We start from the raw sequence: 18,379 nt of genomic DNA, 5'->3' as shown, positions 1-18,379 counted from the left end.
CTGCTTGTAGTCTAGTCACTACCCCGTCATTGTTAATGGGACGGTATATGTTTTCTTTTAGGGATTTCATAGACTTAGACAAGTTGATCCCCTTTCTCCCCTTTTGTTCACTTTGATCGCAAAAGTACTAGGCAAGTTAATTTCTAGAGCAAATTGTTTGCATCTGTTTAGGGCTGGCCTGTAGGGAGAGATAATATTTGGATCATTCATTTACAATTTGCAGACGATATCTTGATTTTTTTGTGATGGAGACTGTAGTGAGGGGGTGGAAAACTTAAAGTTGGTGGTGAAACTATTTGAGAGACTGTCTAATTTGAGGATTAATTGGTCGAAGAGTCTAGTGGTTGGAACCAAGTCAACCAACATTGAAGAGGAGCTTTTGAGAAGCATGGCAGAATCCCTAGGTTGTGAGAAAGGTGAATGGCCTATGAAATACTTAGGATTACCACTAGGAGATAATCCTAGATCAACTAGTTTTTGGTCCCCAATGGTGGAAAGGGTTGAAAAGAGATTAGCTGGGTGGAAGAGGAACTACATCTCGATGATGGGAGGCTAACCCTCATTAAGTCTACCTAGCAAATCTTCCAATGAACTATATGTCAGTATTTAGGATGCCACAGGAGGTAGTGAGGAAAATTGAAAAAATCATGAGGGGTTTTCTTTGGGAGACAAGGGAATAAAAAGAACGATCCCAAGGTTAAATGGGAAAAGGCGGTGAAACTGAAAATAGGAGGGTTTGGAGTTGGTAATGTTAAGTTGAAGAATCAGGCTTTACTAAGCAAATGGTTATGGAGATTTCCCATTGAAAATGAGAAGCTATGGCACAAAGTTGTGGCAAGTATTCATGGCATGTCGAGTATGATTTGGCATCCATGACCATCTTCATAGAGCAACCTTGGCTTGCTCTCTAGAAGGCCATCTGTGACCATCTTCCTTCCTTCTTACATCATATCAAGTATGATTTGGCACCTGGCCAGAAAATCAAGTTTTGGAAGGATGTGTGGATTAGGGATACCCCTCTTGGTGGCAGATTTCCTTCTCTTTTTGATCTTTCCAGGTTTAAGAGTAGGCCTATTTCGGTTTTCTTAAACCAACATTACCTATATTCAGGTCTAAACTGGATTTGGTTTCATTAGGAACCTTAGAGATTCTAAACTTCCTATGGTGATTGAACTTCTGAGCTTGTGGAATTCAGTTTTATTGAATGAAGGTGGCTCAGATTCTGAAGTCTAGAGTCCTAACTCTGAAGGGTTGTTTTCTTGTAAGTCCTTACATTCCTTGGTTGCCACCTCTACTTCCCCTTCTTTCCTAGTTAAAAAAAACCAAATTGGTGTTTAACCCCCAACTAGTGTGTTCTTTGTAAGTTGAATGGTGAAACTGCCTTTCATCTTCTAATCTCATGTCCTTTTGTTAGCTTTCTTTGGAATTGGTTTACTTCTCTCTTTGGATGCAGATGGTCATCTCCTGATAGGTTGGATGGTTTGTTTAGCCCTTCTAGTATTAGCTGTACAAAAAAGAGAGGTAGGACTTTGTGGCAAGGTTTAAAATGTTGATGTCAATGGAAATGTCGCTTACCAAAATATAGGACATATGTCGGATATGTCGGAAATGTCAAGGAGAAATATTGTAAAAATTAGAGACGTTGTGGAATTACGCAATGATATTTTGTAAAATGATAAAAGAAGCATTAATACATATTTCTAGACTATTATCTTATTCCCAACCATTATATAAAGCTAAGAAACTAAGATCAATAACAAATTAGTAAATGACGATTTACTGATTTATTATGCATTTTGATGTTTTTTACAAGGTTATCTGATATTTTCTTTTCTTATTTTTTATTCTGATTTATTATAAATTCTAATATATTTATTTCACACTAGTAAATAGAAATACATTTGTTCTGATTTTTTAAATATTAAAGTTATAATACATTATGTTTTATTATAAATTTAATAAACTGATTCTCCTTTTTGTAGTATTAAGATTATGATAAATTCTGATTTCTTATAAAATTTAATGAATTTATTATGATTTTTAATACTAAATTTATAATAAATTATGATTTAGTATAAAATTTAATAAACATTTTCTGACTTTAAAAAATATTTTAAAAATATTAACTAGTTAATATTTTATATTTTATATTATAAAGTAATTAATTTATTCTTTTGTTTTTATTTTTTGTTAATTCTTTTTTATAAATATTTTATTTTAAATATTAAATAGAAATTATTAATGGAATAATTTATATTAATATGCTGTATTATATTAATATAATATGTTAGTGAAGGGGTATTTCAGTCTTTGTACCTGTTGAGAGTCCTGATGTGTACTATTATGTTAGTTCGAGTGCCTCTTACTTAAATAAGGGCACTTATGTCTTTTCCAATTACATTAATAATATAATAACAAGTCTGGCCGAAACTAGGGTTGACTTTTTCCTAATTTCAAACCAGACCTTTTCTCTTCTCCTTCCTCTTTCTTCCTTCTTCTTTCCTCTCTTCCTTCTTGCTGTTTACTTTACCTTTCAGCTAACAAACAAAACAGACTTCTAGGGCAGGCCGAACTTTAACATAATATACTAATATATTATATTATTAATGTATATTAGTCGACATCTTGTCAACGTAATAGGAAAAACTATATTTTTTTGGTTATTTGGACCAATTTGAAACCGTACTTTGTAGAGATGCACTATAGCAGCACTACTTTGGACTGTTTGGAAGGAATGAAATGCAATAATATTTGAAGAAAAGGAAAGAAGTAAGGAAGCCTTGGTTGAAACAATAACTTGAAGAGTGGCACATTGGGCAAAAAGTTTGAAGTTGTTTTCTAATTTCAAGATTGAAGACTTATTCAAAGCTTGGGGTGCTATTGTTGTATCCTCAATTACAAGACAAAAATCTGTTAAGATTTGGGCTCCCACAATAAATGGCTAGAAGAAACTGAACTTTGATGGGAGCTGTTTGGGTTCCAGGCCCGTCAGGTATTAGTGGGGCCATTAGGAATGAAGCAATGCTTTAAAAGCGCTAGGCACAAAAAAGGCACAAGGGCCAATTTGCGCCTCAAGCACAAGGTGTAAGGCAAGGCACGCGCCTTTTTGAAGCAAGGCGCAAAAATACAAAAAAAATGTTAAAAGATTTAAAAAAAAGTCAAAAAATTCCAAAAAAATGCAAAGAAAAATAAAAATGTTAAACATGATGTTAATAAAAATATAAACTTAAATTTTAAAAATTAGTTTTAAAAACCCATTATCTAAAATTAAAATAAATAAACATAACATGTAAAGTGTATTCAAATTTAAAATTTAAAAATAAAATCAAACATATAAAACATTTTCAAACATGTAAAACCCACAATCTCTTTTTTCCTCAATTGCAATACTTCAAGTAGTTAATGCGATGCAAAACATATTACATTCCTAATTCTACGAGCCGCCTCGTGCCACGCCCCCTCGAGGCAAGCCCAAAAAAAGTCCATGTTAGGGTCTTAAATTCTTAATTTTCACACAAAAAATAATTATTGTATAATTTTAATTGCCTTTCAAGAAGATATTTTATTAAGATGAATGAATGAACAACATTGGCTTGCCTCGAGGGGTGTGGTCAGGGGTCTCGAGGCGGAGACCCCAGCCCACGCTAGGTTCAAAAAAACGTAAAATTTTCAAAAGGCGCATGCCTAAGCTAAGGCACAAGGCACATCAGCACACGCCTAGGCACACCAGGCGTGCGCCTTTTGAAAGTGTTGTGCCTAGGACCTGGGCGTGGTGCCTACCCTAAAATGTGCCTCACTTGTGCGCCTTTTGAAAGTGGGGAATGTAATGGCTTTATACTCCAGCCCTGTGGAGTTTGGTGATGTGGCAATATTAGAGTTTTTGGCTGCTGTTTATGGGATTGAGAAGGCAAAAGAACTGGGTATTAGAAGGCTGATTATTGAGGGAGACTTGAAAACTGTGGTTAATTGGCTACTTAAGGGGGAGGAGTTGCATGGCATTTGAGGAATGATTTCAGGCGTTTCAAATGGCTGTCACAGGACATGTCAATCCGAGTGAGATTGGTGAGGAGAACTGCCAATAGCTTGGCAGGTAGTTTAGCCAAGCAAGGGGTGCAGAGAACTCATGTTTTGGGCTCATTTGTAATATTGTTTTGGGATAACTTCTAAAGCTGGTTTCTTTCACAACTTCTTGTTGTAATCCTGCTTTCTTATAATTAATGAAATCTATTTTCTGTGTTGCTGATCAAAAAGAAAAGAACCACACAAGGAAGATGCTTAGAGAGCTAGAAGAAGAATTTCCTACAATGCCTAAACAGCAGGATAAAGGAAATTTGAATGAAAACCCTGTAGAAAGGGATGCCAGCTCAAATTTAGAGCTTCAAGGAAATAATTTAAGGGTAAGGGATTTGAAGTGAGTTTTTAGAGAAGAGAGAGTTGAAGTCTTCTATGTTGTTTGAAAGAAATGTAGTGCTGGAGATGGAAAGAACTAATGAATGCCATAGGATCAGAAAGTTTTTGAAGAAACTGAATGCAGTAAGAAGATTTACTAGCCAGAAGAATATTTGAACAGTTCAGGCATCAAGAATCTTTGCAAGACTGAAAGAGCATTTGTTTGGAATTGGACCTACTAAGAAGGTGAAGAAATCAAAGAAACGTAATAGAAGAAATTGTGTCCTCACATTAAGATTTGTTCGCTGGATTTCATTGTTTGGGTCGTTGTAAGGTGCTTTCCTTGTTTTGTTCCTCTTGTTTAATCGGGGCAGTTGTGTTTTGTTGAGGGGGAGTTGTTGTGTCAGGGGTGTGAGGCTTGTTATTTCAGTCTAGGTGTAGTCTTGGAGTAGGAAGGTGTTTTTTCTTTTTTTCTTCTCTCGGTGATCAGTGGTCACCTTTCTCTGTATTGTCTCTTCTTTATTTTAATAAAATTTCTTTCTTCATTACCAAAAAAATGATGAGCAGCTTCCTCACACAGAAAACTCTCTTACAAGGCCTCATAAAAAACCCTTGCACTCAGAATACACCTAGACTCACAAGTTCCAACCTAATCCACTCTCATGCTCTCACCTAATCTTTTTTTTCATGTGCAGGAAGCTTGTAGCACAATATACTGTTTGCTGGAGAACAGCAGCCAAAGAAGAAGAAGAAGAAAAAGAAGAAGAAGAATAAAAAGAAGAAGAAAAAAAGAAGGAGATTTGAGAATGGCGGCAATACTCACTTCAGCCGGACCTATAACCTTATATAGATGTTTACAAATTAATGTTACAAGAATGGACTAGAATGCCCCTGATTAGTGATGGGACACCTAGACATAAAAAAAAATAAAACAAGTTTAGGCCCAATAAGTAAGAACTTAAAACATAAATAAGACTAGCATAAACACTAAACCAATTGAACCAACATTCCCCCTCAAGCTAAGCATGGATGTCAGTCATGTTTAGCTTGCCAAGTAAGTCTAAGAATTTTGTTGAAGCTAGTCCTTTTGTTAGTACATCTACAATCTGCATCTCGGAAGGAGTATAAGGAATGCAGAATTCCCCTAAAACTATCATTTCTCTAACGAAGTGTCGATCAATCTCAATATGCTTTGTCCTATCATGTTGCACTGGGTTATTTGCAATGTTGATGGCAGCCTTGTTGTCACAGTACAGCTTGAGAGGACACTCAACCTTTATCCCGAGCTCACCAAGAAGGGTCCTAAGCCACAATAGTTCAGCAACACCATGAGTCATAGCTCAATATTCAACCTCTGCACTTGATCTAGCAACCACATTCTGCTTTTTACTTCGCCATGTAACAAAATTCCCTCCAACAAACGTGCAATACCCAGAAGTAGACTTCTTATCTCCAACAGAACCAGCCGAATCTGCATCAGTATATGCTTTAATTTCAATTTTATTGTTTTTTTGAACAAAACTCCTTTTCCTGGGCAAGTTTTCAAATACCTAAGAATCATTTCTGCTACTCTCATATGAGGAATCTTTGGAGAGTGCATGAACTGGCTGACAACATGTACAGCATAAGCAATATCTGGTCGAGTGAGAGACAGATATATCAATTTCCCTACCAGTTTTTGACATCTCTCTTTATCAAGGTAGTCCTCTCCTACTAATTCCTGTAGACCATGATTATGTTCTATTGGAGTATCTGTTGGTCTACTCCCCATCATACTTGTCTCCTCTAGAAGATCAATGACGTACTTCCGTTGACATATATAGATGCCCTCTTGTGACCTAGCAACTTCAATTCCAATGAAGTATCTCAGATGGCCCAAGTCTTTGATCTCAAACTCAGATGCCAAGAACTCCTTCAATCTTTTTATCTCTTCTAGATCATTCCCTGTAATCACCATATCATCCGCATAAACTACGAGTGTCGTAAGTCTACTATCCTGTTTCCTTATGAACAAAGTATGATCTGCACCACTTTGAGTGTATCCCACTCTCTTCATGGCCTCACAGAGCTTCTCAAACCAAGCTCAAGGAGACTGCTTAAGACTATATAATGCCTTCCTCAGTCTACACACTTACCCATCAAAACCATAACCTGGTGGAGGATCCATGAATACTTCTTCATGTAGATCGCCATTTAGGAAAGCGTTCTTCACATCCAACTGATGTAGCTCCCATGAGAAGTTTGCAACTAATGACAATAGAACCCAGATTGTGTTGAGCTTTGCGACTGGAGCAAAAGTCTCTTTGTAGTCAATCCCTTCCTTTTGAGTAAATCCCTTCGCCACTAGTCTGGCCTTGTATCTTTCAATGGACCTATCCTCCCTATGCTTCACAGTAAACACCCACTTGCATCTCACAGTGCTCTTCCCTTCTAGTAGATCCACTAATTCCCAAGTCCTGGCTTTCATTAAGACTTTCATTTCTTCATTCATAGCCTCTCTCCATCTTGCATCAAACATTGCCTCTGAGTACCTAGTAGGGACATGCACATAAGAGAGAACAGACACAAAGGAATAATAACAAAGAGATAAACGTGAGTAAGAAACATATTTAGCAATGGGGTGTCAGATAGTACAAGAACAGGTAGACTTACGAAGAGCAATAGGGAGATCCAAATCAGAAGTATGAGTGATAAGATTACCTGGAGTTGTTGAGACAGATTAATCCAAGTCCAATTGGTTGCTGCCATGAGTTGGAGGGTCTTTTTTCCTCCTGTTGTAGGTGATTCTTATATCTTTTTGTTGCCTACTAGTGTCCTTAGTTACATTTGCAGCATCAAGAGTGGTAACAGGTTTAGTGAGAGCCTCACTAGATTCACCTAGGATGCTACAACTAGGAGGATCAGGAGGAGAAGATGGAAGGCTCGAGGCTGAAAGAGGCACAAAAAAAAGAGGGAGAAGAAGAATCCTCTTCTATCCCACTAGTCTCCCCCTGAAGAGGATTCTGGGAAGAATGAAAATAGGATTGAGACTCAAAAAATACCACATCTTTTGTGATGTATTTCTTCTTGATAACGGGATCATAACACTTATAACCCTTCTGTGTAGGAGAGTACCCTAGAAAGATTCCTTTCATAGCCCTAAGATCCAACTTGGTCTTCTTTGAATCCTTTACATGAATAAAAAATACACAACCAAAGACTCTAGGTGGAAGAGGAAAGTTTGGACGATTAGGGCAAAGGACAGAGAAAGGAGTTTTCATACCCAACACCTTGGATGGCATCCGATTTATCAGATATGATGCGGTAAGAACTACTTAAGACCAATAGTGCTTGGGAACCTTGTTCTAAAATAGTAAAGCTCGAGCGGCTACCAATAAGTGTCTATTTTTGCACTCAACAACCCCATTCTGTCGAGGGGTACTAGCGCAAGATGACTGGTGTAGCATGCCTGCATCCTCCATGAACAGGTTCAAGGATCTTTCAAAATATTCAGCAGCATTGTCTGAATGGAGTTGCTTAATCTTCTTGTCAAATTGAGTTTCAATCATTTTACGAAATTCCATAGTTATCTGTGGCACTTCATCACGTCCTTTTAACAAGTAGATCCATGTGCATCGTGAATAGTGATCAATAAAACTGATAAAGTAACGAAAGCCATCTACAAAAACAAGAGGTGAAGGGCCCCAAACATCAGAATGGGTCAAATCAAAAGGAGCTTGAATTTCACTACTAGAAATTGGATAAAGAGTTCTACATTGTTTTGACAATTGGCACACTTCACAAACTAAACTTTGACTTAAAATACCCTTGAATAATTCAGGAAACAACCCTTGCAGTGACGAAAAAGGTAAATGACCTAGCCTATCATGCCACAAGTGTAACCTAGCTATTGACTCCTCATTATTTTGACTACTGCCAGCAGATGATAGTAAGGCCGAACTAGTGTTTGCATCAAAATAGAAGAAACCTCCACACTCATAACCGCCCCCAATCATTCTCTTCATCAGTCTGTCTTGATAGACACAATGAGTAGGAAAGAAAGTTATGCTACAGTTTAAATTCTTGGTAAGCTTCAAAACAGATAAGATAATGGAAGTAAGATTGGGAACATGTAGAACAGATTTAAGAGAGAGGCCCTTGCTTAGGTCAACCCCCCCCCCTTCCTAGAGATGGTGGAGAGAGAACCATCAGCAACTCTCATCTTATCTTGGCCAGACATCAAATGATAAGAAGATAAAGAGGACATGTGTGTCATGTGGTCAGTTGCACCGAAATCAATAATCCAAGAAGTAGACTCTACAGAACTAGTTGCACTATAAGCAAAGACAATATCTGATCTGGCAAGAGAGGTGGAAGCAAGGGAATTAGTCTTTAGACGGGTTAAGGCCTGGCTAAGAACCTCAACCTCATCAGCAGTGAAAACCAAGGACCCGAATGTGTGGAAATTAGCAATCTGTCCCATGGGAGGAGGTGTAACTGTAGATGTGTTCTTCAAGCTCTCACCACTGTGACTAGTAACAAGGTTCTCACTTGTTGTTTGATTTCTCTTAGGCTTCTTGTCTTTCCTTAATGCAGCTGGTTTCAGATGAGGATAAAGAACCCAACAAGTCTCTTTTACATGCCTTTCACCTCCACAATGAGTGCACTTAAGATACCTCTTATCCGAATGCTTGCTCCCTTTTTGGTTTGAAGAAATCAAAGTTGAATGTTCAACAGGCTGTATTTGAGTGCCAACTTGCATCTCTTTCCTCCTAACCTCTTCATTCCTTACTAGATAGTAGACATGGTGTAAATCTGGCATTTCATCCCTTCCCAAATTTGAGACCTTATGCTCTCATTCATTGGGTCTAAGCCACCCAAGAACTTAAAGGCTCTACCTTCTTCAATTTGTTTATCATGCCTCTCCTTGTCTCTTACATTCTCCCAACCAAGAATAAGATGATGATCAAGTTCTTCCCATAGTCCTTCTAGGGTTGCAAAATGAGTTGCAACTGTCATATCTCCTTGTCTCAATGCAACAATGTCTTGGTTTAGCCTATAGATTCATGCATTGTTCTTTCTCTATCCATAAGTTTTAGACACTTTCTCCCAAATCTTAGCAGCAGTGGGAAAGTGTTGAACAGTCCTGGCCACTCTTGGAGTCATCGAAGCAAGCAGTCGGGGCATAACAGTAGCATTTTCCTTACGCCATATTGCATACTCCACACTACCCACTTCAGGTTCCTGCTTCTGTCCATCTAAATAACATGTAAGTTCGCAGGAAGTAATGAAGAGCATGGCTGAAACAGACCATTCCCTGAAGTTATATTCATCCAACAATACACTGGTGATCTGCGAGCTGTGCAGATTTGGGTTTTCCAGATTAGAAGACCTCCCACTAGTTCTATTATCCCTAGAAGACACCTCTCCCGATATTTAAGACATCTCCTTCCTCTTACAGTGAACACAATTGAAAACTCAGTTCAAAGAACACAATTTCAGACTTACCGAAACTGTTACAAGTCTGAGAACCCCTCATAACAGGTCTAAAACCAAGAACAATACACTCTTGTACTATGCTGGACACTTCTGGACTGGGCTTTGACGTCTGCTGTCGTAGACTATGACCACCCTTACGATCTGTACTAGGACTGTCTAACTCAATCCTTCCACCTAGATATGTTCCACACAGATCTCTCTTTGCAACCTAATGGCTACTACCTGTTGCAGGGTTTCTAGTAGGGCATCAACTTTTGGAACAAACCCCCCTTGGGCCCTACAACCAAGGGAAACCCTAGATACAGACCTTGTTGTGTTCTACGGTCAGTCGTAGGGTTTCTTCACAATGGTCGAGATAGGAGAGAGAGAAAAAAAAAGGACTAGAGAAGTGGAGAAAAAGAGGCGGTTGTAACCAGTCAAACCGATTAGTGCTCTGATACCATGTTTGTTGGAGAACAACAGCCAAAGAAGAAGAAGAAGAAGAAGAAAAGAAGGAGATTTGAGAATGGCGGCATACTCACTTCAGCCGGCCCTATAACCTTATACAAATGTTTACAAAGTAACGTTACAAGAATGGACTAGAATGCCCTTGATTAATGATGGGACACCTAGACATGAAAAATAAATAAAACAAGTTTAGGCTCAATAACTAAGAACTTAAAACATAAATAAGACTAACATAAACACTAAACCAATTGAACCAGCATATACAATATGAGGCCATCACAACTACATGCTACCTACACCTGGTCCAACTTCCAAGAAAACCCAACTTGCCCGAAGCTACATAGGTTCCTGTTTAATGAAGGTTGGGAGAGCCACTAGAGAGGTTTGGTGGCTAAGGCCCAACCTAGGATAACCTTTGATCACTGCCCTATAGAAGTAGGACAAGAACCTCTTGGTAATGGACCTAGATCATTCAGATTTGAGAAAATGTGGCTAACACATCCAGACTTTTTGCCTACGGTTAAGGAATGGTGGAGTGAAGAGATGAGAGAAGTGAAATGGAATGGGGTTAGATTCCACAAATTTAAAAGGATTAAGAGGCAAAATAAAAGAATGGAATAGGGATCAATTTGGAAGAGCGGAGGAGGTAAAAGCTAGATTATTAATTCAGATTGAGGATTTAGATGCAAAAGAATCCCAGGGAATGATGGATGAGCAAGACAGAGAAATGAGAAGGAAATTGAAAAAGGAGTTAGAGGAGATCTTGTTGAGGGAGGAGATATCATGGGGACAAAAATCCAGACACAAGTGGATCAAAGAAGGGGATGGGAATACCAAATTTTTTCATGCTATGGCTAATGGGAGAAGAAGGAAAATTTTGATACTAAAGATGGAGGTTGATGGTGTGGAGATAACCTTTTAAGAGGAGATTGCTAGTAGGATTGTGGATCATTTCAAATCAATCTTTCAAAGACCTTTAGAGAATCGGTTAATAGTGGGGGAGGAGAATTGGCCAACTTTGAACCAAACAGATAGGGGATGGCTGGAAAGAATGAGTGAGGAAGAGGAAATTAAACAAGTTGTCTTTTCTATGGATAGGGCTAAGGCACCGGGTTCATATGGATTTACAATGGCATTTTATCAAGATTGTTGGGACATAGTCAAAGAAGATTTAATTGGAGCCATTAGAGAATTTGAGGATAAACATATTGTGAATCCTGGAATCAATGCCACCTTTCTAGCCTTAATTCCTAAAAAGACTGATGCCAAACACCCCAAAGATTTTCGGCCAATCAGCCTGGTGACAAGCATCTATAAGATTATGGCAAAAGTGCTCTCTAGGAGGATCAAAACAGTTCTCCCTTCTCACATTGGCCAAGCACAAGGAGCCTTTATACATGATAGACAAATTACATATCAGATCCTTATTGCAAATGAGAGTGTGAAAGAAATGAGGAGATCGGGTGGAAAAGGCTTTGTTTGCAAATTTGGAGAAGGCCTATGACCTAGTGGACTAGAGTTTCCTGCTAGAGATGTCAAGTAGACATGGATTTGGGGATAAATGGTGTAATTGGCTAAAAGGATGTTTAAGTTCTTGTTGTTATTCTGTTTTGGTGAATGGGGTGGTTAAGGACCTTTTTTCTAGCCAATAGAGGTTTAAGACAAGGTGATCCACTTTCCCCTTTCCTCTTTACTCTTGTTGTTGATGTCTTCAGTAAAATGATCTCCAAAGAAGATGATGAGGGCCAAATAAAGGGATGGATAATAGGGAGTAGAGGCATTCCAGTAACTCACCTTAAGTTTACTGATGATATTGTTATTTTCTGTGAAGGGAATGAGTTAAGTAAGGTGGAGAACCTTAAGAATTTAATAAGAACCTTTAAGAGTGTCTCCAACTTGAGGGTAAACTTTGATAAAAGTTGTGTGCTGGAGTAAATATGGAGAATAGGGAGATTGAATCCATTGCAGAGTGCTTAGGTTGCAACATTTCTTCTTGGCCTTTGACATACTTAGGGCTACCCTTAGGAGCTAACCCTAAATAAAGTAGTTTCTGGGTCCCTATTGTGGAGAAATTTGATAAATGCTTGGTGGCTTGGAAAAAAAATTACATCTCAATAGGGGGTAGGCTGACCTTAATTAAGGCTACACTTGCCAATCTTCCAACCTACTTCCTTTTAGTATTTAGGGTTCCTCCAAGGGAGGCTAAGAAACTGGAGAAGAGAATGAGGGACTTTCTATGGGAACCAGGAGAGGTGAAAAAGGATCATCTGGTTAGATGGGAGATAGTTAACAAACCAAAGGAAGAAGGGGGTCTAGGGATAGGGAACATAGTGCTAAAGAATGTAGCCCTCTAAGGGAAGTGGTTATGGAGATGGCCCCGAGAAAGAGAGAGAGAGAGAGAGAGAGAGAGATTATGGCATGAGGTGGTGGAAAGCATTCATGGCTGCTCAAGAAATGGTTGGGGTTCCGAGATATCTCGTCGAGCTACCCTCACTACACCTTGGAAGGTTATACATAGTATTCTCCCTCACTTCCTCAATTTCATCAGGTATGATGTTTGTTCTGGTAATGCCATTCTATTTTGGGAGGATATTTGGGTGGGTACTCAACCCCTCAAAGATCATTTCCCCTCACTTTATTCCCTTTCCCGTCACAAAAATGAGCCAATTGCAAATTTTCTCTCGAGCCCATTAACCCCCCCTGTCTTTAACCTAGGACTTCGACTTTCATAGAGGATTAAGGGATGGTGAGTCGAGTTGTGTTGTTGAGCTAGTTCATTTACTAGAATCTGTTTGTTTGGACCCCACTTCTTTTGATCAAAGAGTTTGGACTCCTCTTCCAAAAAGTACATTTACTTGTTCTTCCTTTCTAAAATCCCTCAATTCTAACCCCATTTCCCAAAGCTTCCCTTTCAAAGAAGTCTGGGCACGACCTATTCCCCCAAAAATTGTTGTATTCTGCTAGGAAGTCTACTATGGGAAAATCAATACTTTGGAAAACTTACAGAAAAAGAGACCCTCTCTTTGTCTTTCCCCAAATTGGTGTTCCTTGAGTAAGGCCGAGAATGAGGACTGTTTCCATTTGTTGATCTCTTGTTTCTTTTCTACAGCTTTATAGAATTGGAGCCATTGTTTATTTGGAGGTAGTTGGTCTTTGCCTTCTAATTTAAGATCGTTATTTAACCCATCTTTTTTTGTTTGGCACACTAGAAGAGGCAAGGTCATGCGGAAATGTGTCAGGACAGCCACTTTATGAACTCTTTGGGAGGAAAGGAATGGAAGAATCTTCTTAGAGAAGGAAAGAGGATTAGATGAAGTGAAGGACTACATCCTAACAAGAACAATCCATTGGCTAAAAACCTTAGATATGTTTGATGATTTCTCCTTTGATGACTTGTGGAGGAATTGGTTAATAATAGCTAACACTTCAACAAAGAAGAATAGAATTTTGTCAGAATGGGTTCCTCCTTTGGAAGGTGTCATCAAGTTGAATTTTGATGGAAGCAGCCAAGGTAACCCCGGACCTTCAGGTATAGAGGGTATCCTGAGAAATAAGGACAGCAGCATAATCTCCTTATTCTCAGGACAAGTGGGAGTGGGGGGCTCCACACGGGCAGAAATCCTTGTTGCAGTACAAGGAATTCAGATTGCTAACTGGCTTGGGGTGGAGCATCTCCTAGTTGAAGGGGACTCTCAGGTAGTAACAGGGTGGCTTTTAAACCCGGATACTACCATTTGGGGCTACAAAGATCTCATCAAAAAAATAAAGTGGTTAACCAGCAATATGAGAGTTGAGGTAAAATGGGTTAGCAGGTCTGCTAATTCTATGGCTGATTCTTTAGCCAAACAGGGAGTTTCTAGGGAAGATCTTTTTTGTGCTACATTGTAAGTTATTAGTAATCTAGAAATTTGTACTTAACTAGCCCGGAGAGGTTGCAACTCATGCCTCTCCTAGGGGATTTTGTACTATTGTCTATTACTGATTAATAAATATTTTCAATTATCAAAAAAAATATATACAATATGAGTATTCATATGCGGGAGAATGGCACCTTAGGAACATAACATGCCAGATCAGATCCATAAGATGAAAACCGGTCGGGTCTATACAAAGCCCTCCACACCCACCACAGACCTCAATGAAAAAAGGGCAAATTTCTTAAATTACCCCTAAGGTTTAGGGAATTGACTAACTATACCCCTACTGCTTCAATATTGTCTTAAAGTAACCCTACTATTTCTGACAATTGACTAGCTCTACCCTTACCGTTATCATCCATTAATATTCCATCAAGTTCCGTACACATGTGAAACCATGTGGCATATATTTTTTAAAACCCAATTTTACCCTTCACTCTCTCTCTCTCTCTCTCTCTCTCTCCTTCTTCCCCTTCATTCTCTCCCTTGTTTCATCACTGCCGCTGCAACTCATTGCAGCAACAGACCCCTCCACCTCTAGCCTCTCTCTCTCCTTCTTCTTTCCCTTTGTTCTCTCTCCCATGTTTCATCATCTCCACATCTGGCAGGCAAAAAACAAGAGCCGATTGCTTCTTACTATCTGCAGATATGGCCAGTGGCAGCCCGAATATGCAGGCAAGACACGTGCTCTCGGGTCCTACAAAGGCAGCAACATAGAGAACTGTGAAATAAAAGCAAACTAACCTGGCGTGAACCTTGAACCCATAATCCAGCAACGATGCATGTGGTGCCAATCAGTGTTTTAAAAGCGCAAGGCGCAAAAAAGGTGCAGGGGTCAATTTGCCCCTAAGGCGCAAGGCGCAACAATTGTTCTTCTTTACTCAATCATCCAAATGGAAAAGCCCGCAGTGGGACTGGCTAAAAAATAATCAGTGATGCTATAGCTATGCGAGTGATTTGATGGTGCATGGAGAATGGGGTGTGGTCATGGAGGGGAAATCTGTTCTCTCTCTCAATTCAAATCCAGTTGATCCTCAGCATCCATCGGAACCAAAGAGGTTGAAATGACCGCCATTAAACAAGATTTCTCAGCAAAGAATTTGGTAGCTACCAAATTTGAAACGAAGAAAATTTAGAGTTTTCAGAGGTGGGGATGATCTTCCATCGTGAATGCTAAAATTCATGAAAAAAAATAGCATTTCGGCTCTTTTTATTTTCGTTGCTTCTTTCTTTGAGAGTTGGGATGGAGACTCATTGCTCTCTACTCTCTACCTCTCATCACAGAGGAGGCTAGAGGCTTATCCTGTTTACGAGTGTGAGAGAAAGCGAGAAAGATGAACACTGTGAAGGTGAAGGTAGCGAAGGAACACTGTGACGGTGATCCTTACATGGCAGAAGAGAGGTGAAGGATAATATTGGGTTCTAAAAAATTCAGCAGTTGGATTTTATTTTGAAAATTTGAGAAACCATGGAGGCCAAATTCGACATTTTATTTTTTTCCATTACCATTTAACGATGTCGACAATTGTTAGAAACAGTAGGGGTACTTTAAGACAATACTGAAACAGCAGGGGTATAGTTAGTCAATTTCCTAAACCTTACGGGTAGTTTAGGAAATTTACCCAAAAAAGCCTTCTAGGTTTCTCTCCCCAAATGTGGGTCAGAACATGGAGCAGGCTGCAGCAAAGAATTCAAGGCACAACTCGACAGATGCAATATAAATGAGCTGGGATTTAGGATATCTCTTTCCTTAGAAAATATGATTGTTCCACTCTTCCGAAAACTTAAACCGGATCAAAAATAGGATTCTAAATGATGTTGTTCTGCTGTTGCAATGAAAAACAATACTCTAATCTGGGTCTCTTGTATAGCATTGCTGCTACCAAGGATCAGATGACAATGGTTGTGGTACATGATGTCCACATGCATGTTAGTTATTACTTCCACTCAAGGTTGCCATTCTAAAAAGTTCCTCCAAAGGTGTATGAACCACGAGATCAGACTAGTTAGATTCTTAGAAAAGATCTTCATGTGCTTGTTTTTCTGTATTATACAAATAAAGTTCACATTCTGCATGATCAATAAGAGAGCTATATATGTTTATCATCTTTTACCTGTTTAAAAGCATTAATGGCGTATAAAGAGAAACAGAAGAAAAAGAACATATCTAAAAAAGAGATTCGAATTTATGTAATAGAAATTAACTACACCACTGAACAAAATGGTGATATCAAATAACAAAATACTGAAGTAATAATGCGAATTATCCAACCTCACTAAATGATGTGATTGTCCTCAAGTGATTGAACCCAAGATCCAGGAACCTCAACTTTGTACACTTCCGTAAATTATCAACTTTTGCAAATTTGTTTCGACTTAGATCAAGCGTTTCAACAGCAGGAAGCAGTTGCAAAGACTCATCCATGAGAACCAATGCATTGCATGCACATGAAACGAATGACAACCGATTCCATACAGGAGATTTCCTTATATCCACAATTCTACTGGCAAATACATGTCGAAGAGCATCCTAAATTATTGAAGAAACAACACAAATCAAATGTTTGGAGACTGGTATGTACACCCAGTCATATAAAGGAACCCCAGAATATAATCAAATAGATTACAATATAATAAAATCAAACTTACAGTAGAATTATGACAAATGAACTTCTCCAAAGTATGTCTCAGCTCCAGTAGTCCTCTTGCGGCCGAAGTTGAAAGATCACATCCGCGGAGCTCCAAATACTTGAGCCGTCCGAAAGGCAATAAAGATAAAGGCGTCGGATCTCTAGCAGGCGGCGGAAATACCGAAACAACCTTGAGAGAAGTAAGGAGCCTGAGAATCCTCCGGAGCTGCTCGAGCGCCCGGTGGTCCCCGAGATCAGAAACATAAGCCCGAAGGTAATCAATGGGAGCAGCAGCTAGAAGACGCTCAAGTTCCTGCAACGCTTCGAGTCTTGACTGAACATAGTGAAGCCCGACTGGATTTAGCTTCAAAACCAAAGTTCCTTCGAGCAAAGGACCCGCTTGTTTGTCAACAAACTTCACCAGATAATCAAGGTACCTATCTCCTGTCACAATTGCCATTGATGACAAACCCCCAACCCTCAGACTATAAGAAACCAATGCATGGAGCAAACAAAGAATGCATAACAGCCAAAAGTACAGTTTCCTCTGAATCTAACTCAAGAAGACTAAATCAAAAACCAAATTTCGGATACATTTAACTATAAATTTTCAAACCCCGGTCATTTAGGCAGATCTCAGATAGCATAGCTAGGGTTTTTGGAAGAGAAGATGGAAACAGAGACGCGAAAAGACAGAAAGGTAGAGGGAATTCCATGAGGCTGTGAAATTAGGGTTTCGCAGAAACCTGGGGTGGAAAGGAAATGGGGGCTTCAACAGGTAGACCATAACTTGAAGTTAGCGTGGTTTCAAAAATGGGGGTTTTGGGGGAATTGAAGCCAGAGATGAAGAAACCGCCATGGCTGGCTGCAACTTATAAGAAACAGAGAAGTCGTCGAGGTGGATGCTTGCGTTAATCAATCACTCCATCGGGCATCGGCTCTCTAATCAATAATTGGTCTGACCTGGACTCGATCGATGTGCCGTTTCGGAAACGAACGAGGAGAGACGGGAACCAGTGCGGGGACGCGTCGCAGACATGCTGGGGTGACGGGACCCACCGAGTTCGTCACTCCATTTTATGGCCCGACTGTGGTGACCCTGATCAGCTGATCGTACTCTGCAGAATCGCCACGTGGCTAAAATAGGAGTTGTGAGATAGTGAGTTCGGAACGTCACCGAGGCTCTGTGGGGAAGGAGCACGGAATGTGTGGTGGTTTGGTTACAAATCGTTGTCTTTGTTGAAATCGTGACAATCCAATGGATGATCATGCCTTAGGACAACAGGGTAAGACAAAGGTCGTACTATTTTCGTTGGTGGGAATCATCGGATTGGAATCTTTTATCGCAGGTTGTAGGATAGACAGCACTTGGGACTGTTGGATAGGAATCAATTTTCAGCGTGCAATTTGTGGACCCATCTAGAGATATAAAATTATGGAGGCCCCACAATATACAACATAACAATTGGTGAGGTTTAGTATCGCAACTCGCAAGGGCATGTGTTACCTTACGAAACT

General features: G+C 39.4%; 1 protein-coding gene across 2 annotated transcripts in view; it reads right to left on the bottom strand.

Moving 5' to 3' along the window:
• The window catches only part of LOC148855175 (uncharacterized), a 33,766-nt gene extending 15,868 nt beyond the window's left edge, over positions 1 to 17,898 (bottom strand). For both annotated transcript variants that reach the window (XR_016094966.1, XM_088941531.1), the window contains exons 1-2: positions 16,881 to 17,898; positions 16,504 to 16,761 (exon numbers count right to left, since the gene is read on the bottom strand). Coding sequence is in view for 1 of the 2 variants with exons in the window: in XM_088941531.1 (XP_088797657.1) it covers positions 16,504 to 16,761; positions 16,881 to 17,321 (699 nt within the window). In the remaining variant the exon portion in view is untranslated. The remainder of the gene's footprint in view (positions 1 to 16,503; positions 16,762 to 16,880) is intronic.
• Between the last annotated feature and the right edge of the window lie 481 nt (positions 17,899 to 18,379).

The sequence above is a fragment of the Nelumbo lutea genome, chromosome 4, assembly GCF_056320005.1.
Source record: "Nelumbo lutea isolate HS-2025 chromosome 4, American lotus-T2T, whole genome shotgun sequence".
NCBI lineage: Eukaryota > Viridiplantae > Streptophyta > Magnoliopsida > Proteales > Nelumbonaceae > Nelumbo > Nelumbo lutea.
The sequence above is the reverse complement of the archived record's forward strand: the minus strand, read 5'-3'. Positions and strand labels throughout refer to the sequence as shown.